The sequence below is a fragment of the Pelodiscus sinensis genome, chromosome 8 (genome assembly GCF_052426305.1).
Source record: "Pelodiscus sinensis isolate ZL-2025 chromosome 8, ASM5242630v1, whole genome shotgun sequence".
Lineage (NCBI taxonomy): Eukaryota > Metazoa > Chordata > Testudines > Trionychidae > Pelodiscus > Pelodiscus sinensis.
In genome coordinates this window covers 1,659,688-1,685,883 of record NC_143059.1, presented here as the reverse complement: position 1 = coordinate 1,685,883, position 26,196 = coordinate 1,659,688, and the positions used below count along the sequence as shown (strand labels likewise).

The window sequence follows — 26,196 nt, the reverse complement described above, 5'->3', positions numbered from 1 at the left end:
CCTCCCCTGGGGAGGGAGAGGAGGAGGAGAAGCAGCGAGGGACCTTTTTCTGGGACAAACTTGAGGTTTTCCGGGGCACCCTGAAAAAACATTAAAAATCGCTTTTTCTTGTTGAGCAAGAAAAAAAGCTGCATCAGGTGCCAAAATGTGGCTGCAGCCCCTTTAAGAGCTGCGTGTCCAGGGCTCTTGTACATTTCAAAGGCTGAGGCACCACCGGTAGTGTAGGGCCAGAGGGGTTTCATCTTTCCTCACCCTATCTAGGGAAGTGGCACTTCGGCTTTGCCTCCCCTTCCTGGGGCAGCAGGGCTCTGGTGGGCTAAGGCTTCTGTGCCCCTTCTGGGGTCGTGCAGTTATTTTCATTGTCAGGAGGATGCAGTGCAATGGTTTTGAGAACCCCTTTACCACAGCATCAGAAACCCCCTTCCCGTAGCTCCAGCAAGTGTCTAGTCTACGGTGGCATAGCTGGAAGGAAAGTGGGTATGAAACTTGAATTTGTTCCTCCAGTATCTTTTCCTTTTGTTTGCATGCCAAATGGTTTGTAGGAGTTCCCTTCTTTTTTTCTGAAGTTGTCTTTTTGGACAACTCCGTGTGTTAATGCACTGATTCCCAACCTGTGGTCTGCGGACCCCTGGTGGTCCTCAATGATACTGCAGGGAGGGATCCGTGGAAAATTTAAAAACAAGGATTGGGCCCACTATTGTGGGCCCATTCCTTTTTTTCTTGTGCTTTTCTTTTTACTCCCCCAGGGAGGGAGATCCAGGAAATTTTAATAGATTTGAAAAGGGATTTGTATGCTCGAAAATGTTGGGAACCACTGTGTTAATGCATCTATCCTAGGTGTTAGCCTGCTTAATTTCAGTTCCTCACTTTGAAATTCGTTTTTATTCACTCCCCTCTGATGAAGTTGAAGCTCCTGAATGCTAAGATCCACTTTTTTTTCATGAGATCTGCCAGTTCGGTCAAAGTATTGTTTGCTACTTTTTCTGTGCACTTGTCTTCTTCTGACAGGCACCAGTCTAGGTCCCAGTTCAGGTTTTATCGGAACCTGGCTTTTATCATAAGATAATGGTTGCAATGAAGTGGATGTTATTTCATCTTTTAATTTTGCTAGGGCCACCTTTTTCCATTTCTCTCCCTATTCTTCAGGCATAGCATAGTTACCTGAAGCTTGCTGCTGACCACAAGTATTTATAACGGGATGTTACATATTTTTTTTGTAGGTTCCTTAAAGCTGTTTCCAATGTTTTATTTCTTTCCTGTGCTTTCTATCTTAGGACTGTTTGTCATCCTGCAAGCGTTCCAGGCTTCTATGGCATCTCCTGCTTCTTTTAACTTTCTTTGTTTCTGTTACTTGCCCCACCAGTTTTGTGGTGTGTTGTCTTCATCATTTAACAGCCATGATGATTATAGTTTGCAATATTCTACATTTCAAGTTTGCAGTATTCTGCGTTCTGCAGTTTCTGTCCATGCCTTACGAATTTGATTCCATGTTTCTTCCCACTATATTTTAAAATGCAAATGGGCCCACGTTGTAGGCAATCCAGCAAATCCTCTGACAACACAATCTGGACCAGTTCCCCAGATTTGTCACCTAAAAAGAATGGCTCATATTTGGAATTTCCCTCACATCTTCAATCTTGAAGACCAATGAAAACAAAAGAGCATTTAGTTTTTTCTCAGTGAGTGGCCTTATAATCCTTGAGTTCTTTAGCCTCTTGACCATTTAAAGAATTTCACTGTTGTTAAGCAGGCTTCCTGCGTCAGATACACTTAACATTTGTTTTGTTGTTGCTTTTTTAGTCTGTGGTTAGCTGTTCTTCAAACACTTTTTTGGCCTTCCTGATGAGGCCTCCTTACAGTCTCATGTCTGAGAATGGTCAAGAGTCAGGAGCCTGCTCCTACATCTCCATTACTGTGATGTGCTCTCATATAGAGACGCTCCAGCCCCATAGAATCCTAGGGCTGGAAGAGACCTCAGGAGGTCATCGAGTCCAACCCTCTGCCCAAATCAGGATCAACTCCAACTAAATCATCCCAACCAGGGCTTTGTCAAGCCAGGACTTCAAAACCTCTAGGGATGGAGATGCCACACCTCCCTAGGTAACCCATCCCAGTGCTTCACCATCCTCCTAGTGAAATAATTTATCTTAATATGCAACCTAGACCTCCCCCACTGCAACTTGAGACTATTGCTCCTCCTTCTGTCTTCTGTCACAACTGAGAACAGCTTCTCTCCATCTTCTTTGGAACCCCCCTTTCAGATAGTTGAAGGCTGCTATCAAATCCTCCCTCACTCTTTAATTTGGAAAAGAGAAGACTAAGGGGGGACATTTTAAAGGGTGTCACAAGGAGGAGGGAGAAAAATTGTTCTCCTTGGCCTCTGATAGGACAAGAAGCAATGGGTTTAAACTGCAGCAAGGGAGGTTTAGGTTGGACATTAGGAAAAACTTCCTAACTGTCAGGATGGGGAAACACTGGAATAAGTTGCCTAGGGAGGTTGTGGCATCTCCATCTCTGGAGATATTTAAGAGCAGGTTAGATAGATATCTATCTGGGATGATCTTGACAGTAGTGGGTCCTGCCATGAGGGCAGGGATCTGGACTTGATGGTCCCTCGAAGTCCCTTCCAGTTCTAGTATTCTATGATTCTCTTCTGTAGATTAAATAAGCCCAAATTGTTCATCCTCTCCTCCTTAGCCATATGCCCTAGCTCAATGTTTCTCAACCAGTGGTACGAGTATCCTTAGGGGTACTCGAGTAAAGTTGGGGAAGGGGGAGGGGTATGTCAACACAACGGAAATTTGGAGAAAACTGAATTTTTGTTTTAAGCTTTATAGTGTTTTATTATTTTTGTACTTTTTACACCCAAAAATTTCATTGCCCAACCAGCTACGATTAAGTTGTTTAAACAAATGTGTTGCAATGATACAATTTTTTTTCTATGTCTGAAAACTGTAGGTACGAGGGTATTTTTTTTTAAGGGGTACTTTATTAAAAAAAAAAAAGGTTGAGAAACACTGCTATAACTCCCTAATCATTTTTGTTGCTTTCTGCTGGACTATCCAATGTGTCCACATCCTTTCTGTAATTGGGGGCGGGGGGACGATGCAGAATTGAACACAATTGATTAAAAATTATTAAAGGCCTAGAAAACATGACCTCTGAGGGAATACTGAAAGAATTTGGGTTTGTTTAGTTTAGAAAAAAGAACCCTGAGAGGGGACATGATAGCAGTTTTCAAATATCTCAAAGGGTGCTACAAGGAGGAAGTAGAAAAATTGTTCTCCATGACCTATGATGATAGGACAAGAAGCAATGGGCTTAAATTGCAGCAAGGGAGGTTTAGGTTAGATATTAGTAAAATCTTCCTAACTGTCAAGGTGGTTAAACACTGGGATAAATTGCTTAGGGGGATTGTGGAATCTCCATAATTGGCGATACAGTAAAACTCTGATGGTCCAGCACTCCTGATGGTCCGGCACCATCAGGAACCCGGAAGTGCTCCGGGCAGCCGGACCATTGGAGCTGCTCTGCCCCCAGCTTCCCCGATTCAGCTGCTGCTAAAACTGACCAGCGGCTGAATTGGGGAAGCCGGGGGCAGAGCAGCTGGAGTGCTGCCGGGTAGGTCCCGTAGTGTTGCCCCTCGGGGCTGCGGGACCAACCCGGCAGCACCCCAGCTGTCCCCGATTCAGCTGCTGCTGAAACTGACCAGCGGCTGACTCTGGGAAGCCCGAGGCAGAGCTGCTCTGCCCCGGCTTCCTAGAATCAGCCCCTGATCAGTTTCAGCAGCAGCTGACTTGGGTACACCTCGGACAGAGCAGCTGGGGTGCTTCTGGGTTGGTCCCCGCAGCGTCCCAGCTGCTCTGTCCCAGGTGTCCTGATTCAGCTGCTGTTGAAACTGACCAGCGGCTGACTCCCGGAAGCCCGGGGCAGAGCAGCTCTGCCTCGGGCTTCCCGGAGTCAGCCGCTGATCAGTATCAGCAGCAGCTGACTTGGGGACACCTGGGGCAGAGAAGCTGGGGTGCTGCCGGGTTGGTCCAGTAGCGCCGAAGAGCGGCGCTCCAGACCAACCTGGCAGCACCTCAGCTGCTCTGCCCCAGGCGTCCCCAAGAGCAGCTGGGGTGCTGCCGGGTTGGTCTCGCTGTGCCAAGGGTCGGCGCTACCGGACCAACCCGGCAGCACTCCAGCTGCTCTGTTGCAGGCGTCTCCGATTCAGCTGCTGCTGAAACTGACCAGCAGCGGCTGAATCAGGGATGCCTGGGGCAGAGCTGGACTATCGGAAGTGGGGGCTATGAGGGGTCTGGGGTGGCATCCCCCCCACCCAACCCCACCCCAGACCCCTCATAGCCCCCCCTTCTGATAGTCTGACATATCTGATAATCCGGCACCCCCCGGGTCCTATAGGTGCTGGATTATTGGAAGTTTACTGTATATGTTTATCTAACCTGCTCTTAACTATCAGGGATGATTCTAGGCCAGAGTTTCTTATACTTTTTTTTATAAAGAATCCCCTTTTCAAAAAAAAAAAGTACCCCCAAAGCCAGGCACCCCCAGCCCCTCCGTTCTAACCCAGTGCCCCTCCCCTTCCCAAGAGCCAGGCAGTGGACATATGGTAACCCTGCCTTTGAAATGCCCTCTCTGCCACCGGCCTTGCCTTGGTGACTTGTCTGCAGGGAGCAATTGGCCTGCCAGCGCTGGGTTCGCTGCGTGAGGCTGTGCGCTCCCATCCCAGTCCCGCACCCCCCCAAGCATGGTGCCTGGGGACACCTACCCCTCGCCTCGCTAAACCAGTAGTAGGAGTATCCCGAAATAGCTCTCCTGCATCTTCACAGCAAGTCTGTTATTTCGGGCTTGCTATTCTAACATCCCTGTAAACCTCATTGTACCAGGAGTAAGGGACGTTTCGGAATAGCGCTTTATTTTGAAATTTCGCACTGTGTAGACAATTCCAAATGACAAAATAAACTATTTTGAAATACCACTGAAATAAGATACGCAATTTGAGCTACACAAATTGCGTACCTTATTTTGAGTTACAGTGAAGTGTAGACACACCTTAGGTTACCTCCCCCATTCAATAAAGCTCCCATGCCCTCTCTGGCACCAGTCACACTTACCTGTTTGTGTGCTCTTGTGTAGAGAGATTATTCTTCCAAGGGAGCGGGCCAGTAATTGACTCCTAAATTGAGAGAGCCACGTTGCTTTTTAATGGTTTAGGGATAGTACTTCATTGAATTGTGAAACAACTTTCTGAGGCACTGCTGCTGTGGGGAATACTATAGGATAGTCTGCTCTTGAAATGTCTAGGCTTATGCAGTTAGTGTCCAGAATTTTCATAGTGCATGACTGAGTTGATAATTTGATCCAGACATAACCTGCTCTGCTACAGTAATATCTTATAAATGTGTAAATTTTAAAAAGCATTCGGTAAACATTCTCACTTTGCATCACGGCTAATCAGTGTAGTTCTGTTCTGCTGTGTTTATGTCCAGTGTACTTTAAAACAAACTAAGTATTACTAATATTCATAGAATCATAGAATACTAGAACTGGAAGGGACCTTGAGAGACCGTCAAGTCCAGATACCTGCCCTCGTGGCAGGACCAAGCACCATTTTTATCATCCCTGACAGGTATCTGTCTAACCTGCTCTTAAATATCTCCAGAGATGGAGATTCCTCAACCTTCTTAGGCAATTTATTCCAGTGTTTAACCACCCTGACAGGAAGTTTTTCCTAATGTCCAACTTAAACCTCCCTTGCTGCAGTTTAAGCCCATTGCTTCTTGTCCTATCATCAGAGGCCAAGGAGAACAATACTTCCCTCCCCCCCCCCCCCCGCTCCGTGCCAGTCTTTTAGACACCTGAAAACTGCTACTATGTCCCCTCTCAGTCTTCTCTTTTCCAAACTAAACAAGTCCAATTCCTTCAGCCTTGCCTTATAACTCAGGTTTTCTAGACCTTTAATCATTTTTTTTGCTCATCTCTGGACCTTATCCAATTTCTCCACATCTTTCTTGAAATGTGGTGCCCAGAACTGGTCACAGTATTCTAATTGAGGTCTAATCAGTGTATAGAGTGGAAGAATGACTTCTCATGTCTTGTTCACAACACTCCTGTTAATGCAACCCAGAATCGTGTTTGCTTTTTTTGCAGCAGTGTCACATTGTTGACTCATATTTAGCTTGTGGTCCACTATGACTCCTAGATCCTTTTCTGCAGTACTCCTTCCTAGACAGTCACTTCCTATTCTGTATGTGTGAAACGGATTGTTCCTTCCTGAATGGAGTACTTTGCATTTGTCCTTATTAAACTTCATCCTATTTACTTCAGACCATTTCTCCAGTTTGTTCAGATCATTTTGAATTATGACCCTATCCTCCAAAGCGGTTGCAACCTCTCCCCAGTTGGTATCATCTGCAAACTTTATAAGGATACTTTTTATGCCATCATCTAAATATTTATATTCCTCATCTCTTTAAATTTTAGCTGTCCCTTTTCCACCAACACATCGCTTGACATATGAAGAAGTGTTTGATATAGATGGAAAACCTAGGGTTGACATTTTGAAGAACCACTTAGTAAAAGAAGGTCGGGTAGATGAAGAAATTGCACTTAGAATCATCAATGAGGGTGCTGCAATTCTACGAAGAGAGAAAACAATGATAGAAGTTGAAGCTCCAATTACAGGTAATACCTTTAGTTTATACCTCAGATGCATAAAGTAAAAAAAAAAAAGGCCATGACTTTTATATGAGAATGTAAGGAGGCTACATGATGAAGGCCTTTTCTTGTGGGAAAATAAATGTAAAGGTGATTTTCTCAGAACAGTCATGTTGAACTTGCCCTTAGACCAGCTTTTGTATAACTCTCTTTGGGTACTCGACATAACTTTGCATCAAAAAATGTGGAAGAAAGGAGGGAATAAAATCTGTTTGGAAAAAGCAGTAGGATTAGTAATATAATGTGAAAAGGCAAAGCAGTTTCTGTAATCGTTGTAACAATAATAAATGTCAATGAAAAGATGTAATAATCCAGAAGAGAAAAGTGAGTGTGAAAGAGAAGATTGGATTGTACTGCAGTCTAAAATTTGTGGGATGGCACAAGAGCATCCATTTGCTGAAACAGGTGTTTTGAAGATCTGAAGGAGAATATTCATGATTCTTCTACCTTAAGAATTCTAGTTTTCATGTGAAACATGATGATTTCTTGGTAGTCTGAATTCAAAGAAGTTAAGATCAACCTGATAAAATTGTGTACTAAGTAGTACAATGTATAGGACCTTATCCAGATGGAATGTTGAAATGGCTTTTGTTTTTGAAAAGGTACTGTAGTACTTTCAGGTTCTGACCACTCACAAACCATATTTGACTTAGATAAAGATGCTACTCTAATCTTTTGAATTTTTTATTTTTAAAGAGACAAATAGCCAGATAGAAATTACGTTGTTTATATTATGTAGCTGCCATTCAGAGTGGAAAAATTTGATTTTATGGAATCTTTTTATTTTGGATATTTTTAAAGATTTAATACATTTTTTTTCTAAAAATAAAACATTCATGTTAACAGATTTAACTGTAGCAACCTATGTATGGGTCTAAACTTATTATACTCTATTAAAATAATTAAAATTGAATTATAAAAATATTTTAGTAGTACATTTGCTGCCCAAGTCTTAAAGTCAAACCATTGAATTGCTGGAAGTCACTGTCTAAGCACTTGGAATCAGAGTTTGTTGAATTGTTAAACCAGCTTTTGACAACAGTAGCCTCTTCTGCGGGTATAGAGAGAACATGATCTTCATTTCTGTTTACTCAGCTAGTTCATTTGAATGAGAAGCTCATTCAGAATTGAGAAATCAATTGGGAATTGAAAAAAGCAGGAGAGCTTGTTTTCCAGTCTATCAATAAAAATTAAGAAACAAAAACTGATCTGGTAGTACTTTAGAGACTAACAAAACAAGTAGATGGTATCATGAGCTTTCGTGGGCACAGCCCACTTCTTCAGATGATAGAGTTTTGAGTTTAGGATGGACTGTGCCCACAAAAGCTCATGATACCATCTACATGTTTTGTTAGTTTATAAAGTGCTACCAGATGAGTTTTTGTTTAAGTTTATCCTGTACAGAATAACTTGGCTACCCCCTGAAGCAATAAAAATTAAGTCGGCGATGAGTTATAAAATCTTGAAAAACATGGTGACCAGAAATAATCCATTAATTTCACTAATTACTGGTAATATTTTCTTTTAAAAAAAACAGTTAGTTTTACATGTAAAATGTTTTGATAAACCTTCTTTTAATTATGAAATAATTTAAAATAAATGAGCAAATTTAATTGAATTCTAATTTCCATCGCAGTGCAGCTTGACATGAGTACAAAATTAATCCTTTAATAAAGAAAAATTGTTCACCATTTTCTAAAATAATTGAAAATGAAAAATTTTAATACATTTATTTTAAACCAGTGTTTCTCATCCAGTGGTACGAGTACCCTTAGGGATACTTGAGATAAATCTGTGGGGTACATCAACACAACTGAAATTTGGAGAAAACTGAATTTTTGTTCAGTTTCACAGCGCTTTTGTACTTTTTACACCCAAAAATTTCATCGTCCACCCGGCTACGATCAAGTTGTTTCAACAGATGTGTTGCAACGGTAGAAAAAAATGTTGTGTGTCTGAAAATTGTAGGTACTGGGGGTACTTATAATTTTTGTTAAAGGGGGTACTTTTTTTAAAAAAAAGTTTGAGAAACACTGTGTTAAACTATATAATTGCTTAAATAAATGTGTCAATGTTCAGGATTCAGCGGGGTAGCTGAGTCAGTCTGTAACAGGAAAAACGTAAACAACAAATAGACTAGTAGCACCTTAAAGACTAACAAAAACATGAGGTTTTGTGGGCGCAACCCACTTCTTCAGATGACTGGAGTATTAGAAGTCCAGATCCAAGAATAAGTAAGGGAAGGGTAGGGGGAAGGAGAGGAAAAAAGGGGGGGGAAAGAAAAAACAGAGACAGACAGGGTATGTCTACATTGCAAAGTTAATTGGAAATAACAGCCATTATTTCGAATTAACTTTAATAACGTCTATACATGCAAACCGCTATTTCGAAATTAATTCAAAATAGCGGAGCGCTTAATTTGAATTTGGTAAACCTCATTCTACGAGGAGTAACGCCAAATTCGAAATAGGGGGCCTCCAGCCCTTCCCAGGGAGCCCTGGTGGCCTCTCTGGGCACAACCAGGAAAACTTACTCTCCTCTCCCCCAGCCCTGGAGCCATTAAAGGGGTAGAACCTTGCCACAGTGCCTGTGCCAGCTCCAAGCCTGCCAGCCCAGAGCCAGCAGTGGCCTCCGGGACCCCTGACCCAGTGGCCCCAAAACATGAACCAGCAAGCCACTGGCAGCCAGCCCTCCACCACTCCCCAGGAGCAGTCTGCCAGCTCCCAGGAGCCTGGCAGGGGCTGGAGAAGGCGGGTGCCTTCCTGGTCCAGGGTGGAGATCATGGACCTTATTCAGGTTTGCGGGGGATGCCCCCAACGTCCATGATCTCCACACTAGATGGGGGAATGCGACCGTCTATGGCAGGATAGCTGCCAGCCTGGCCACCAAAGGCCACATGCGAACCCAGGAGCAGGTTTGCATGAAAATCAAGTTGGTCCGGCGAGACCCTGGACCCTGAGCTTCCCCTCCCCCTTCTTCCCCTTGCTTCCCCATTCCTGTTCCCTCCTCCCAGGTTTTCCCCTCTCCTCTCCCACCTTCTCTCTTCCCCTCTCCCACCTCCTTTTCCCAGATTCCTCAGAGGTTCATTCCTCCCCCACCCCCAGGTTTTGTTCAATAAACCCAGTTTCTATTTTTGAACATACGTGTCTTTTGTTTGACATCAGGAAGGGGGGCTAGGGAAGTGTAAGTGGAAGGACGTGAGGGAGAAATGGGGCACGAGCCCCTGGTGGGGAGGACCGGGGTGGTGCTGAGGGCTCCTCGGGGTGAATGCTCTCCCGCAGGGCCTCCTGGATCCTGACAGCCCCCCAATGGACCCCACCCCGGATGGCAGCCTGCAGCAGGTGCAGCCAGGCTGATGGCAACGACCCCCGAGATGCACTTGTGTGCCCAAGGGCAGCTCTGGCTCCATATGGCTGAGTGCTGTGGTATCCTGAGTCCGGGAGCTCCAAGATAGGACTGATTTGCTGTCCCTCATCAAGGTAGACAAGCAAGCAGGGAACCCTGAGAACTGTCTCTCTGGGGTGGGAGTAGGGTCTCTTTAAGCACGGAGCTCAGTAAGCCTCAGGCAGCAGCCCCACACACTAAGTACTAACCTGATGCCCTGCTGGCACTGGTTCCGGCCAGCCTTAACTTTGGTTCAGGGTCCACTCAGTGTGGATGTGCTACTTTGAAATAGCAAAACGCTATTTCGAAATAGGTTTTGTGTGTAGATGCATTAATTTGAATTAACTATTTCGAATTAAGTTAACTCGAATTAACTCTGTAGTGTAGACATACCCAAGGTGAGTAGATAGTTCCAATAGTTACAAGAGGCTGATAAGAACAATTAGCACCTCCATTGTTTGTTTGTTTTGTTAAGTCATTAGGATGTGCAAGATAGTGTGGGAGCTGTCCAATGTCCCTATTCATACCATTTACATAAGAATTAAACTTGTAAATGAAGTTAAGTTCCAATCCTTCCCTGTGTATTTGGCTTGTGGAATTGGCCTGAAGCAACATGGTGACTTGGAGATCCATTAATGAGTGTCCAAGCAGATTAAAGTGTTCTCCCACAGGTTTTTGTGTATTGCATATGTTAAGGATATAAGAGTTTAACTGTTTAACAGTTAACCAATAAACATCAGTGACCTTGTTTCAGATACAGTTAAATTTTTCGCCGGCACACGAGAGCTGTCACGCCTAAACCAGCTCACAGCATGCACCGGCTCACGGCTGTTAGCCCTGCTTCCGGTGGGGCCAGCTGCGCTACAGACTCTTTGGTATAAGCTTTATACTGCAGGGCCCGCAGCATATGTAATCACTAGGATTTTTAACAGTTACATGATTACTTTTTACACCATTTTTTACATCCCTAGCCTAGATATAGCATATCCTCCTGTTTAGCAAAAAACAAAACATAAATTTAACATAAAAGCTATCAACATTTTTTTTTGGTGATCAGACAAGAAAAATGAACCTTTCTTTAAAAAAATGTTATGTATCTGTAATTAGTTTATAAATATAATTTCCCCCCATAAATAAGTGACTTCTTGTTTATTTAAACAGTATTTTTGTTTCAGTATGTGGTGATATTCATGGCCAGTTCTTCGATCTAATGAAGCTATTTGAAGTTGGAGGATCACCTGCTAATACAAGATACCTCTTCCTTGGTGACTATGTAGACAGAGGTTATTTTAGTATAGAGGTAACTGTATACATTAATTTGCTCTGTCCTAAATCTTACTGAAAGAAAACTTATTATATTCTTGTACAATCCTTAACATAGTTTATCTGACATCTGAATATGAATTCTTCACCTCATCCCAAAGACCGTTGACAGATATAGATTAGTCCCTCAGCCTGCCCTTTTGAAACCATGATCCTCCCTGCCTTTCCATAGTCATCTTTGCAGAGAATAGACTATTTGGCATCTGTAGTGTTCACACTCCATGCTACTCTATTAACATGTAGCTAGGGGCCCTAAATGTTCTTTATCCTGTTGCTTCTGATATTCTCTCACCCTTAATTGGAAATGTTGGAGAATTGTTTGAGTTAAAGTTGGGCGGTAGATTAAATTTAGAATTTAACTTGACTTGAAATTTAAAAGTTAAATTTAAATTTTAAATTTAAAAGTTATTTTTTTAAAAAGTTTGACACAAATTAAGTTGTAAATATACTTGTTCGTATAGCTTTTATGTAGTCTATGCTAGGGCTTGATTCCTGCTATTTTGTTGTGTTTTAAAATTGTTTAATGTTTCAGAACTGGAATACATATATACCAGCACTGTGCACACATCTGAATGTTTTGGGTTGTTAAGGGCTGATAATGGAGTGATGCCTCAGAAATATAAGGAATAGTGTCAAGGGCCAGGGTTGCCCCCCCCCCTTTACAATAATTACCACCCTGCTGGAGGGGTGAGGGGTCCGGGCCCACCCTCTCTCCGGGCCCTGACCCAGGACCCTAACGCCAGGAGTGGGTCTCCTGACGGTAACAGGCGGGGGTTCTGCCCCCAAACATGCCCGTTCCCGGGTTCCGTGGCCCGGCCTGGGTCTGGTTCACCCTGCCGGCCTGTTATCGGCCAGTCCCCTGTCTGGGGCGTCTTCCCTCCTTACCTCTCACACCGCTCCTCCCCCCTCCCCCCGCTCGTCCCCTGGGTTCTTTTTATCCCATTCCCCACCGTCCCCGGCCGATGCCCTCACTTCTGGGCGCGCCTCCCTAGGCGCGTCCTGAGGACGTGCCTCCGGCTCTGGCCCCTGCTGTCTCGGAGCGTCCGCCGCCGCCGCGGCAGTTCCCTCACCGCCCGCCGTGGTTTGCCGCGCTTGGAAGCGGCGGGGTTGCTTCACCCCGTCGCACTCTGCCTCCGGCCCCAGCTGTCCCGGCGCGCCCGCCGCAGCGGTGGGGGTTTCTTCACCGCTCGCCGTGGGTTGCCGCGCTTGGCAGTGGCGGGGTTGCTTCACCCCGTCACAAATAGTTAAAAATGAAAACTACTCTCTCTTGAGTTTTACATTCCATGAATTTTGCCTGTTTTGGTTGATTACAGAAATGCATCTGCTTCTAGTGTTTACACGGTGTGTTTGACAAATGTGAAGACAGCATTTACACCCTTGTAGAACACCTAGAAACAATGTATTTTAAACATTGGAATTTACTCAAGCTTCATAGACACAAGTTATTAGATGCTGTAGAGTTGGGACTAGATTCAGTAGTTAATAAAAGCAGACTCATTTTATTCCCATAGGCAGCAGGGATGCTTTTAATGCTTTCGATACTAAATAGTATAAACTTAAAAAACCCCACTGAATAGTTCATAAAGAGATTTGCCTTTTTCCCATAAATTCACTCATTTGCTTCAGTGCTGTACAGAATAACTACTAATGGATCAGAACAGTTCACAGGGGTATCTGACTGGAGCAGGATTTGTGCAAGAGCATGGGATGGTTATGTTTTGTGGACCTGTGCAAAGGAAAGAAAAGGATATTAAATCCCTTTCAAAATTCCTGCTATAAGCTTTGTTTGTTTATCGAACAGCTTTTGCCACCTTATTTTTTTTGTTTTTGATCACTTTTAAATCTCTTAGTTTATTCTGTCTGTAAACTTTGATAAATAAAATGTTCAGCCCCGATAAGAAAAATGCTTGGTCTCTATTCTAATTTTGTGTTCAGAGACCTATTCCTAAACAGTTCATTTTGAAGCATGTTTATTTCAGTAACTCCTTTCAGTGTTAAAATAAAACCTTAGCCTAGGCCAGCAGTGGTTGAATGCTGCAGTAACACTTTGACAGGAACCTGAAGGCACAACCTGCTCTATACAGTGTAGTCAGATGCCCTAACTTTTAATATCAAAGGGAGAATCCTGTGGAAATTAACGGTTTCAGCAAGAAGTGAGTCCAAGCTACTTTGACCAAGATGAAGTTTTGCACATTTGGACCTGAAAAATTGTCAGTATTCCATTTCCATATTAAAAGTAAGACAGTGTGAAAGGCTTTGTGGGTCACATTGAGGCAACCCCTCACTTCTTATAAAATAAATGTCAGTGTGGAAAAGGTACTGCTACAACAATTGTGTGTTATTAAAAAGGATGCTTTTTTTATTTTGTACATACCCTTTGCTATAAAGGCAAATTTATTTTTACTACTGCATGAATTGACATTAAAGTGCAAATCTCCAATAATTTGTTTAAATAATTCCCCAATGCAATTTTACTCCTGGGTGAATTCTGCGCTACAGCACATGAGCATAATTTATAAGCTATGCATTTTTAATTTTTTTTTTTTAGCAGAAAAAAGCTGCTGGAATGTTGCTGCAATTCTGCCTTTTGCCCACCATAGGGTGCTGTGGCACTAGAACACAGCAGCCGCTCCCAGCCAGCTAGGGAAGCGAGAGCCTGCAGAGTCACCTTCACAGCACCTGTTGGACCAAGTCAAAAGACAGGGGGTATGGGGAGATAGACAGCATGGGGCTGCTGAGGGATCAGTGAGGGGCCCATAAGGGCTAGTGAGGGAGGACAGGCTTGGGCAGGGGTTGAATGGGAGTGGAGGTGCAGGGCCAGATGGACAGAAGGGTAGGGGCTGCAGAGCTACAGTGGGAAAGCAATTTTTGGATGGGGGCACAGAGACACATAGGGGCAAAGGGAGGGGTGCAGGACCACATAGAAACAAGAAGCCTGGGATACAGGAAGAATTAGAAGCCCTGGTCTAGTCAAAGAACTATGATTTGATTGGAATAACTGAGACTTGGTGGGATGCCTCACATGACTGGACACTGTCATGGAAGGTATAAACTGTTCGGGAAGAACAGGCGGGGGAGAAAAGGAGGAGGAGTTGCACTGTATGTAAGAGAGCTGTATGATTGCTCAGAGCTCCATTATATAGAGGGAGAAAAGTCTGTTGAGAGTCTATGGGTTAAGTTTAGAGGCCGAAGCAAAAGGGGTGATGTTGTGGTTGGCTTCTGTTATAGACCACCAACCAGATCAGGTGGATGAGGTAGACAAGGCTTTCTTCAGACAACTAAGAGAAGCTTCCAGATCACAGGCCCTGGTTCTCACATCTGTTGGGAGACCAATACAGCAGTACACAGACAATCCAGGAAGTTTTTGGAGCATGTTGGGGATAACTTCCTGGTACAAGTTCTGAAGGATCCGACCAGGGGCCATGCGCAGCTTGACCTGCTGCTCACAAACAGGGAGGAACTAATAGGAGAAGTAGATGTGGGTGGCAATCTGGGAAGCAGTGATCATGAGATGATAGATTTCAGGATCCTGACAAAAGGAAGAAAGGAGAGTAGGAAAATACACATCCTGGACTTCAGAAAAGCAGACTTTGACTTCCTCAGAGAACTAATAGGCAGGATCTCCTGGGATGCTAACATGAAGGGGACAAGAGTCTAGAAGAGCTGGCAGTATTTTAAAGAAGCCTTATTAAAGGCACAGGAAAAAACCATCCCGATGCGCAATAAGAAAAGCAAATATGGTAGGCGACTAGATTGGCTTACCGGGAAAATCCTTGATGATCTTAAACACAAAAAGGAAGCTTATAAGAAGTGGAAACTTGGACAGATAACTAGGGAGGAGTATAAATATATTGCTCAAGAATGCAGGGGAATAATCAGCAAGGCGAAAATACTGAGGGAGTTGGCAAATGTCATTGCAAAGCCTTTGGCCATAATCGTTGAAAACTCGAGGCGATTGGGAGAGATCCCGGATAACTGGAAAAAGGCAAATATAGTGTCCATCTTTGAAAAAGGGAAGAAGGACGATCCAGGGAACTACTGACCAGTCAGCCTTACCTCAGTCCCTGGAAAAATCATGGAGGGGATCCTCAAGGAATCCATTTTGAAGCACTTGGAAGAGGGGAAAGAGATCAGGATAGTCAACATGGATTGACCAAGGGCAAGTCATGCCTGACAAATCTGATTAGCTTCTATGATGAGGTAACTGGCTCTGTCGACATGGGGAAGTCAGTGGATGTGATACATCTTGACTAGCAAAGCTTTTGATTCGGTCTCCTACACTGTTCTTGCCAGCAAGTTAAGGAAGTATGGGTTGGATAAATGGACTGTAAGGTGGATAGAAAGCTGGCTAGGTTGTTGGGCCCAACGGGTAGTAATCAATGGCTCAATGTCAGGTTGGCGGTCAGTTTCAAGTGGAGTGCTCCAAGGATTGCTTCTAGGGCCGATTTTGTTCAACATCTTTATGAGGGGATGGATTGCACCCTCAGCACGTTTGCAGATGAAACTTAAAGAGAGGTAGATACATTGGAGGGCAGGGATCAGGTCCAGAGTGACCTTGACAGATTAGAGGATTGGGCCAAAAGAAATCTGATGAGGTTCAACAAGGACAAGTGCAGAGTCCTGCACTTGGGACTGAAGAACCCAAGCATTGTTACAGGCTGGAGACCGACTGGTTAAGTAGCAGTTCAGCAGAAAAGGACCTGGGGATTACAGTGGATGAGAAGCTGGATATGAATCAATAGTGTGCCTTTGTAGCCAAGAAGGCTAATGGCATATTAGGGTGCATTAGGAGGAGCATTGCCAGCAGATCTAGATAAGTGATTATTCCCGTTTATTCAGCACTGGTGAGGCTACATCTGGAATATTGTGTCTAGTTCTGGGCCCCCCATTATAGAAAGGATGTGGACGCATTGGAGAGGGTCCAGCGGAGGTTAACCAAAATGAATAGGGGGCTGGAGCACATGACCTGCGAGGAGAGGCTGAGGGAGTTGGCTTTGTTTAGTCTGTGAAGAGAAGAGTGAGGGGGGATTTAATAGCAGCCTTGAACTTCCTGAAGGGAGGTTCCAAAGAGGATGGAGAGAGGCTGTTCTCAGTAGTGACGGATGGCAGAAAAAGGAGCAATGGTCTCAAGTTACAGTGGAGGAGGTCTAGGTTGGATATTAGGAAATACTGTTTCACTAGGAGGGTGGTGAAGTACTGGAATGCGTTATCTAGGGACGTGGTGGAATATCCATCCCTAGAGGTTTTATGTCTCGGCTTGACAAAGCCCTGGTTGGGTTGATTTAATTGGTCCTGCTTTAGGACGGGGCTGGATTTGATGACCTCCTGAGGTCTCTTCCAGCTCTATGATTCTGTAGGGGGTTGGCTGAGTAGAGGCACATGTGCACATGAGGAGAAGGTAACTCAGTGGGGATGGAGGCTTACATAAGGACAGGGCAGGTGTGCCTGACTGAATGGAATACGCTAGGGGTCAGGCAGGGTCTACATGGGGTAACCTCCTAACAGTCCCTCCCTGCTCTCCAAAGAAATCTGTTCACTCAGGCTCCTTCCTAGCAGTTACTTCCCTCTCTCTCAGTTCCTCCATTACCCTTGATTCCCTCAAGCCTTTGCACTGCTTCCGAGGTGTGTGGGAAATACTGTTCTGTGCCGTTGTTTAAATGAATTAGTACTCAAAGTTCTGTGTGAATATACCTAGTAAGGAATCTACTTGTTAAAAAAACATTTTCTGAATCATTTTTGTTGTCTCTGTTGTTACAGCTATACTTAATAACAGGTATTTTGAAATAAATGACCAACATAATTAAAACTGGTGTGATTTACATTGTGCTATTGTGACAAATAAAATCTGTACAATTTGAAAATATTGCACAGAATTTTAAATTGTTGCAGAATTTTCAATTTTTGGCGCAGAATTTCCCTAGGAGTAACGGGAGATAAATGATTAAAGAACTATGCCAGTCTCTTTTCTTTCCAGTATGTGTGCTCATTTAATGTTTGTTCAGTGTGTGCAATGCTATATATTTCTGTAGAGATTTGCTTATTGCTAATATTTACTTTTTACATTTGTAAGTCTCCAGGCTCTCCCATCTGTTGATTAGCATGCCCTTTCTTACAGACTTTCAGCAGATTGGACTGCTGGCTGGAAAACATTAACAAAATATTAATATTCTTTGAAATATGGCAGAACAATTCATACCTATGGAAATATTGAAAGACTGGAAGATTTTTAATTAACACGTAAAAATGTGGAGATTTTGCTTAATATATGTATTCTTTAAGGACAGTTTTGCTGTCATTTGAATTAATCTTTGGGGTCTTTATATTAAAAGTAATCTTGGATTTATTTCATGGTAAAATTGTTACTTTAATTTTTTTAAACATCTTTTTTTTTGCCATTCCACACAAGGTATTTTTTTATAAAAACATAGCAAATAATAAATTTAGACTTGTTCTTTGTCTTAAAAAAAAAACAAAAATAACCTTTGACTAAGGTTAGTGTAGTTGGAAACTTTTTATTGCTATGCTTAATCTAAAAAGTGCATTAGAATAATATAAAAAAATGTAAGCAATAGATTGTCAACTTTCTTATCTAGATAGTAATGGATCCTAAATTGAGGAACTTTTCGCCCTTTATGTTCCCCTGAAAATAGGGGGAGTATGGTTGTTTTTTTCCCTATAATTGCAGTATTGGTAAAATAAAGTTCATTACTGTGATTTCACCATATACTATGTATAATCTTTGAATAAAATTAACTTTCCAGTTTTGCTAAATCACTAATGTTTAACAACAAATTGTTTAAAAAAAATAAAAAGTGAAGGGTAATCTCTAGGGCCTCTTCTACACTACAGTGGAAGTTTGAAGTGAGATAGTTGAAGTAAATTACATAGCTGGAGTCGACATATTTCGCGTTTCCGCACCATCCACACAGCAGGAGGCCAGTGGGAGCAAACGCTCCTATCAGCTTCCCTTACTCCTCTGAGGAGCAGGAGTACTGGCACCAAAAGGAACACACTCTGGCTATGTCTACACTTTAGGGGTTTTGCACAAAAACAGCCGTTTTTGCGCAAAACCCCACGGAGCACCCACATTTCAAGCGCGTTTTTGCTAAAGAAAATTTACAAGTAAAATGGCAGAACAGAGGGCTTTTTGCGGTGTAGGTATACCTCTTTCTACAAGAAATAACTCCTTTTTGCACTAGAGTTCTTGCGCAAAAAGGTGTGTGGACGCTCCTCAGGGGTTTCTTGTGCAAAAGGCACAGGTGCTGGCCATCAGAACTTTCTTACGCAAGAGTGTCCATGCAGTGTGGACGCTCTCTTGCGTAAAAGCACATCGTTTTTGCGATGTGTTTTTGAGGTGTGGACGCGCTTTTGTGCAAGATGTTTTTGCGGAAGATCTTCTTGTGCAAAACCCCTGCAGTGTAGACAAAGTCTCTGAGTTTGATTTAGGAGGCTGAGACAAAGCTCCCATGAACACTTGGTGTGTCCTGTGCTTCCTGGAGGATTTTGCTTTCATCAGAGACTCACAGCAGCCAACAGTTTTAGGCACTATGCCTAGGGCTTTAGTTTGCTGTTCGTTGAGCTCTTTTCATCATTGGCCAGCACATAGTAAAACAGAGAATAAACTCCACTACAGTTGGCAGGTGTCCGGTTTTGAACCGGACAGTCCAGTACTTGAGCTTTCTGTTCAGGAAACAAATTGAGAAAATATAAATGTCCGGTATTTTCTAAATAAGATGTAATGTAGATTGTGATGTAATGTCAAGTGTGTCGGGTATTTTTGTTGAAACCATCTGGCAACCCTAAACTCCACAATCCTTTTTCCCAAGTGAAAATAGGGAGCAGGGTGGGAACCTGGTTCCAGCTCAGGATCCTGTAATAGTAGCTGCCTGTGTTAATCCCCAACTCCTGCTATAAGACCGCCCCAAAACCCCCAGGCTACTTCCCCAGTACCAACTCTCCGGTTCGTCATCTTATTGTTCAGTTGTTGTCTCCTTTCTTCCTACTACCAATGGCACTCTCCTCCATTCTCTCAGCTATACACATGCCCCAGTTGTAGGCAAAACTGCTTTTATAGCCAGTCTGAGCTGGTTTTCTTAATTACCTCCAGGTGTCTCGGCAGGCCTGGTCAGTTAGCCCCAGGTATTCCACTGCCTCTGGTGGTTCTAAACCATTCCTCCCTGTTACTCTGGGAACAGAGATCTTCTCAGTCTGAGACTTATAGATCTCCCCTCCAATACTTTTTTATAGCCTTCCATTCTGACCCTGTCACAGAGTCTATACAAGGCCCACTAAATCAAATCCCAGTAGATCAACTGTGGCAGCATCTATCTTCTGCGTAGTGTAGAAATGACCGTGGTGTTATGGATACAACCATAAACTTTTTTTCTTCTTTGAGTGATGTCCCTGTGGGTGCTCCACTGTAGGTGCTGGGCTTGCCCCGGTGCCGCAGGACAGAGATGTTCAAAGACCTGATCAGACCGCGCATGCGTGGGGGGGTGGGGAGGTGTCTTGCGGCGTTAGCGCTCTCCCGTGCTGCACGATCCGCAGTTCCTCTCAACCGCCTCAGGCTTCAGACAGAGCAGATCTTCTCTCTTCATTATCAACCCCTTGTGAGACAAAACCAGTTAAATTCCTCAGCTTTTTTGTTTTTCTGGTTCATACCTGTTGACATTACTGTTCTCATTCTAGTTTTCAAAAGAAAAAAACCCAAAACACCGCTATATATATTTCTTAAAAAGTACACCATCAAGTTTTCATTCTTCCTTTCCCAGTTATAATCTTCCTTTTGTATATAGTTCGTCTTACCAAAAAAAGGGGGGGGGGTAAAGTAAATATACACATCAAATATGCCTGGGTCCCCAGGCTTCAAAAAATGCTCTCTTTGCCACAACGCCATGCTGGCCTTGAATGGCCATGAGGCTTGTATCCGCTGCCTGGGCGAGATCCATGTACCGCAGAAATGCGTACATTGCTCAAAACTGACTGTTAGGGCCTGCCGTGATCGAGAAATGTGGCTTAGGATGAATGTTTTTGATAAAGCTCTTCAGCCTGCAGGATCATCCTCTCCACCAAGTAACAGTCAGCAGCCGCAAAAGAGGAGTGCCTTGTCTCCAACTTGAGCACCCCCGAAAAACACTAAGCTATCCCCCACTAGATCGCTGCCCTTAACTTCCCAGGGCAGAGCTAGCTCAGCGGTTAAGTCAGTCACTTCGCTTATGAGTGCCTGTTCATCTTCTAAACCACCCAAAAAGGCCAATCCGCCTGAAACATCGGGTCACTTAGCCGCAACTTCTTCAGCGGCGGCACCGGCGGTATCCGCACCTAAGCCATCAGCACTGACCATGGTGACGGAACCACATGCACATTCGGCACTGATAAGACATGCTTCTGCATCCCCAGAGTTAGATTCGGCACCGCCTGTTCAGCCGGCACCAACCCCGGCATGGAAGCAAATGGAACTGATCCTGGCACGGCAGCAAATGGTGCCAACTACGGCGCGGAACCGAGAGCCTCTCAACCCTCCTTGTCACCACCCGGCACTGCCGGCGCATGGCCAAGAGACAGAACAGAGGCGAGAGGTACCGACTTGGCCACATTGGCAAGCGGCCCCAGGCTCAGTGCCAGAGCACACGGCACCGACCTCAATACGCCAGGCAGCCTCGGCACCGGAGTAATTGGCACTGGCCAAAGCATGAGCAAAGACTCACCATCTTCGTAGTCCTTCTCCAGTTTCACCGCCTCTTGCATTTTCGCTGACGCCGTCGCCCTCTCCACCTTCACCATCAAGCAGAAGATCTCCCTAGCTTTCTAGGAGATATGCTTCACCTGATAGGCTACCATCTCTGCTCCTGACACCCCCAAAAGTTACCAGAAGATACTCTCACTGTTTCTCTGCTTCTCCCTCTCCACTTCCCAGAAGATCTTATTCTCCTTCTCCATCCCTCCATTCATGGAGATCATTTTCTAGGCATGACTGTACGAGGCACCATCCTTACAGGTGCTCTCCCTCACGGTGATCGTACAATCACCAGGACAGCTATGACTACTCACGTTACCACAGGGAATATTCACCGCGTTATCATCATTACTGTTACTTTCCAAGATCCCCACCAAGGTCCACTACGGGATATTCCTCCTCCAGGCATCCCCCACTGTCGGCCCCTCCATTTCCAGATCAGGACCCACTGCCAACCCACCCTCCTCCTTCTGACCAGGAGGAGAGGCAATTAACTGCAGCAGATTCACAAACCCCTGAAGTATCTCCCATGGATCAGTTCTCCTCGCCGGATGAGGCAGTCATACCTGGTGATGTCTCTCCACCAGATGATTTAAGGCAATTCCAGGACCTTTTTAAAAGGGGGGTGGCAGCTTCGCAGGAAATACAACTAACTGAAATTATAGAAAAACAACATCGCCTACTTAAGAATGTACAGACAACCAGAGTGCCAAATTAGCTATACCTCTGGATGAAGCGATGTTAGAGGTGGCCAGTGAATTATGGCAAACCTCTGCCCTCCCAACTAACAGACGTGCTGACAAGAAGTACTTCGTGCTCCCGAGAAAGTCAGTTTTTATTTACCCCCCACAACCCAACTTCCTTGTATTTGATGAGGCGGATCAAAGAGCAAAAGCGCTGCAATATAAAAGCAACGCAGCGGACAAAGAGTTGAAAAGGCTCGATTTATTTGGCAGGAAGTGTATACTTCTTCAGCACTACTCCTTAGAATTGCCAATTACCTCGCACACTTATCAAACCATAATTTTGACAATTAGGCGAAGTTGACTGCCTTAATGGAAGCACCGCCAGATTCCAAAAGACCGCTGCTCAAGTCCATCGTTCAGGAAGGCTACGCTTCTACACGAGCAAGTCTGCAAATAGCTATGGACATCGCTGACACGGCAGCTTGCACTACCACTACTTCTGTAGTTATGAGAAGGGCCTCATTTCTTCAGTCCGCAGGAGTCCCTAGAGAGTTGCAGACAAAAGTAGAAAATCTGCCTTTTGATAAAGACAAATTATTTGTCGAAAAGACAGATTCCGTTCAACATTCTAGTAAAGTCTCTAGAACAGCACTTACATCGTTGGTATGTACACCCCACCGTTCAGAAGAAGGCGTCATACACCATTCCAAAGATGGTATGATTACTTCCACACTAGACAGCAGTGGCAACACCAGCAACGACGGTTCGACCAACCATGTCATCCTCAACGTCAAAGACCACTGAGACAGCAGAACCCTACCAGCTGTACACAAATTCAACCCGGCAGCAAACAGCATGTTTGACGTGTTGGTCGAGAGCAAGCAGACAACCCTCCCAAGCCTCCATGTGTTCCACCATTAGCTAAGGCCCTTCTACCATTAATGGCTCAGCATTACCACCAACAGATGGGTTCTGGAAATAATCCAGTCTGGGTATACCATCCCATTTCTTTCTCTTCCTCCCACTGCCCCACCATCCCCATCCCTTTTCAGAGACCCATCTCGTGAGGACTTACTATGCACTGAAATCACCCACCTGCTTTATATAGGTGTGATAGAAAGAGTGCTTCTTCAGTTTCAAGGGAGAGGATTCTACTCCTGCTATTTTTTGGTACAAAAGAAAACTGGTGGATGGAGACCGATATTAGACCTCCAACAGCTGAACAAATACCTCCACAAACAACGCTTCAAGATGGTGACCTTAGCCTCTATACTACCTACTCTGGAGTGGGGCGATTGGTTTGCTGCTCTCAACCTCAAAGATGCTTATTTTCACGTAACAATTCATCCTGTGCACAGGAAATTTCTACATTTCAGTCAGTACAGATCACTTTCAGTATCAAGTTCTACGCTTTGGCCTCGCAACAGCACCCAGGGTGTTCACAAAGACTCTGGCAGTAGTAGCTGTACATCTGCGACACAGAGGGGTGATAATATACCCCTACCTAGACGATTGCCTTATAAAAGCAGGCTCGTAGGCGGAAATGTCCGAAATGGTGTGGATTACGAGCGAAACCTTCCTTTTTTAGGCCTCTTTGTCAACGATGACAAGTCCACTCTTTAACGTACCCAGAATATAGAATTCATAGGCGCTTGCCTGGACTCCATTTCAACAAGAGTTTACCTACCCATCGACAGATTTCAGACAATACAAAAACTACTAGACAAACTTTTCTACAAATGTTCAGTACAGATTATAACAGTGCTCAGATTGATGGGCCACGTGGCCTCCACAACATACGTCGTACCCCAGGCCAGATTACATTTTCGGACGCTACAAAACTGGCTGCACAAAATCTACAACCCGATGAAGCACAATGTACACAGGGTAGTGACCATTCCCTGTGTAGCCAAATCCTCTCTCCACTGGTGGACCAGACACAACAACTTCTTGTGAGGCACCCGGTTTCGTCAGCCTCCACCCCGTTGCCACATTACCACATACGCCTCCCTCATTGGCTGAGATGCTCATATGGGCAAACTTTCCATCCAAGGCCGCTGGTTGCCGCAGGAGTCTCTGCTACATATAAATTTGCTAGAGCTCAGAGCAGTTGCCAGCGCCTGCAGACATTTTCACACATACCTTTGCAACTCTATCTACCATGGGGTTTCTCACAGACAATATAGTGACCATGTATTACATAAATCGTCAGGGAGGCGCACGGTCCTGATCGCTGTATGCAGCATCAACCCAATTATGGAACTGGTGCATTGCCAACGGCATAACCCTTGTGGCGTCTTATTTACCAACACAATAGCGGATTCCCTGAGCAGGAATTTCGCAACAGACCATGAATGGGAGATTCACCAGGGAGTCCTCCTTTCTATATTTTGACAGTGCGGCACTCCTGAAATAGACCTATTTGCCACTGCCAACAAGAAGTGTCACCGTTACTGCTCCAGGGTGGGCCTCAGTCTCAATTCCTTGGGGGACGCCTTCCTCCACAACTGGAGAGTTCCTCTCATGTACGCTTTTCCCGCCTATGCGTCTTACCTCCAGAGTCCTCCAGAAAATCAAACTAGACAAAGCCCCGGTGACATTAATAGCGCCCGCGTGGGCACATCAACATTGGTATCCACTCCTCCTATGACTGGCCCTATGCCCGCCATATCACCTCCCATTAATCCCGAACCTCCTCGCTCAGGACCACAGCTCTCTCCTACATCCACAGCTGCATACACTTCACCTTTCATTGTGGTGCCTAGTTGGCTAAATGCTTCCGAGGCTCTCTGCTCTGACCAGGTCAAGAACATTCTCATCCATAGTAGGAAACAGAACATACGATCTACTTACCTTGCAAAATGGACATGATTCACCTCCTGGTGCTCTCAACACAATATGGATCCTCAAACAGTACCCATCCATGTTATTCTGGATTATGTGATGCACCTAAAACAGAGTGGATTGGCCTTAGCATTTCTGAGAGTCCATCTTGCGGCATTGACATCCTTTTGACACCCAATAGATGGCACATTGTTATTCACCCACCCTCTCACTAAGAGATTTCTTAACGGTCTAATAAACCTGAACCCGCCTACACGTGCTACTTCCTCTCCCTTGTGGAGTCTGGACTTAGTACTTGGGACTCTCACAGCACCACCTTTTGAGCCTCTAGCTTCATTTCCTCTCCAGACCCTCACGATGAAATTGGTTTTTCTGATCACCATCACCTCTGCGTGACGTGCGAGTGAGATTCCATCTCTTATGGCAGTACCTCTGTACACCATTTTTAACAGAGACAGTGTGATCCTGAGACATCACCCAGCCGTGATCCCTAAGGTCTCTTCGGACTTCCACCTTAACGAGCCAGTGGTCTTACCGGCTTTTTACCCGAAACCACATGCATCATCATGTGAGGCAGTTTTCCACGCATTAGATGTGCGCAAAGCACTAGCCTTTTACATAGAGCACACAGAAACCTTAAGGAAAACTGACAGGTTACTAGTCTCCCTTGCTGAACATTCCAAGGGAGAGCCTTTATCATCCCAACAGATATCCGACATTATTGTTTCCTGCATAACCCACTGTTATGCTGTATGAAATGTGCCATTCCACAGCACCCTAGAGCCCACTCTACGATGGCGGTAGCAACTTCCATTGCTTTCCTGAAAGGTGTCCTTCTTTCTGATATTTGTAGAGCAGCCACTTGGGCTTCTCACAACATGTTTGCCAAGCACTATGCTATCCAGTGCAGGTGGCTTCTTGATACTTCCGTAGCATCTGCTGTACTTTCATCCATGAATAGATAATAGCCTCCAAATCCCACTTTCCTTTCCACGGGTGGGTACTGCTACTGAGTCACCTACAGTGGAGCACCCACAGGGACATAACTTGAAGAAGAAAGCGAAGTTACTCATCTTGATGTAGTAACTGTTGTTCTTCGAGTTGTGTGTCTCTGTGGGTGCTCGACTACCCACCTGCCTCCCCGCTTCGGAGTCTGTTTCTGTCTATTGCAGCTCCTGAGGCGGGTCTGAAAAACTGGATAAGACCGGATTGTGCAGTGCGGGAGAGCACTAACGCCGTGAGACACCCCCTCTCCTCTCCTGGCGCATGCGTGGTCCAATCGGGTATGGGTTTGAACATCTCCGTTCTGCGGTGCCGAGGCAAGCCCAGCACCTACTGTGGAGCACTCACGGGGAGACACATCTTGAAGAACAACAGTTACTGCACCAAGGTGAGTAACTTCGCTTTGTGGTGCTGCCACAGTTTTTATGACAAAACAATTCCTCTCCCTTCTTTTGCCAGATAATCTCTAAAATCCTTACTTTGAGGTCAGATTTTATGAAC

General features: G+C 44.6%; 1 protein-coding gene across 12 annotated transcripts in view; it reads left to right on the top strand.

Annotated features, from left to right (window-relative positions):
• PPP3CB (protein phosphatase 3 catalytic subunit beta) overlaps positions 1 to 26,196 on the top strand; it is a 74,448-nt gene that overhangs the window by 4,844 nt on the left and 43,408 nt on the right. For 10 of the 12 annotated variants that reach the window (XR_012905748.2, XR_012905749.2, XR_012905750.2 and 7 more), the window contains exons 2-3: positions 6,487 to 6,687; positions 11,280 to 11,404. Coding sequence is in view for 9 of the 12 variants with exons in the window: in XM_075935717.2 (XP_075791832.1) it covers positions 6,487 to 6,687; positions 11,280 to 11,404 (326 nt within the window). In the remaining 3 variants the exon portion in view is untranslated. Of the gene's footprint in view, positions 1 to 6,486; positions 6,688 to 11,279; positions 11,405 to 17,996; positions 26,084 to 26,196 lie in introns of those variants that run through there. The other 2 variants (XM_075935724.2, XM_075935725.2) reach the window with 2 other exon arrangements.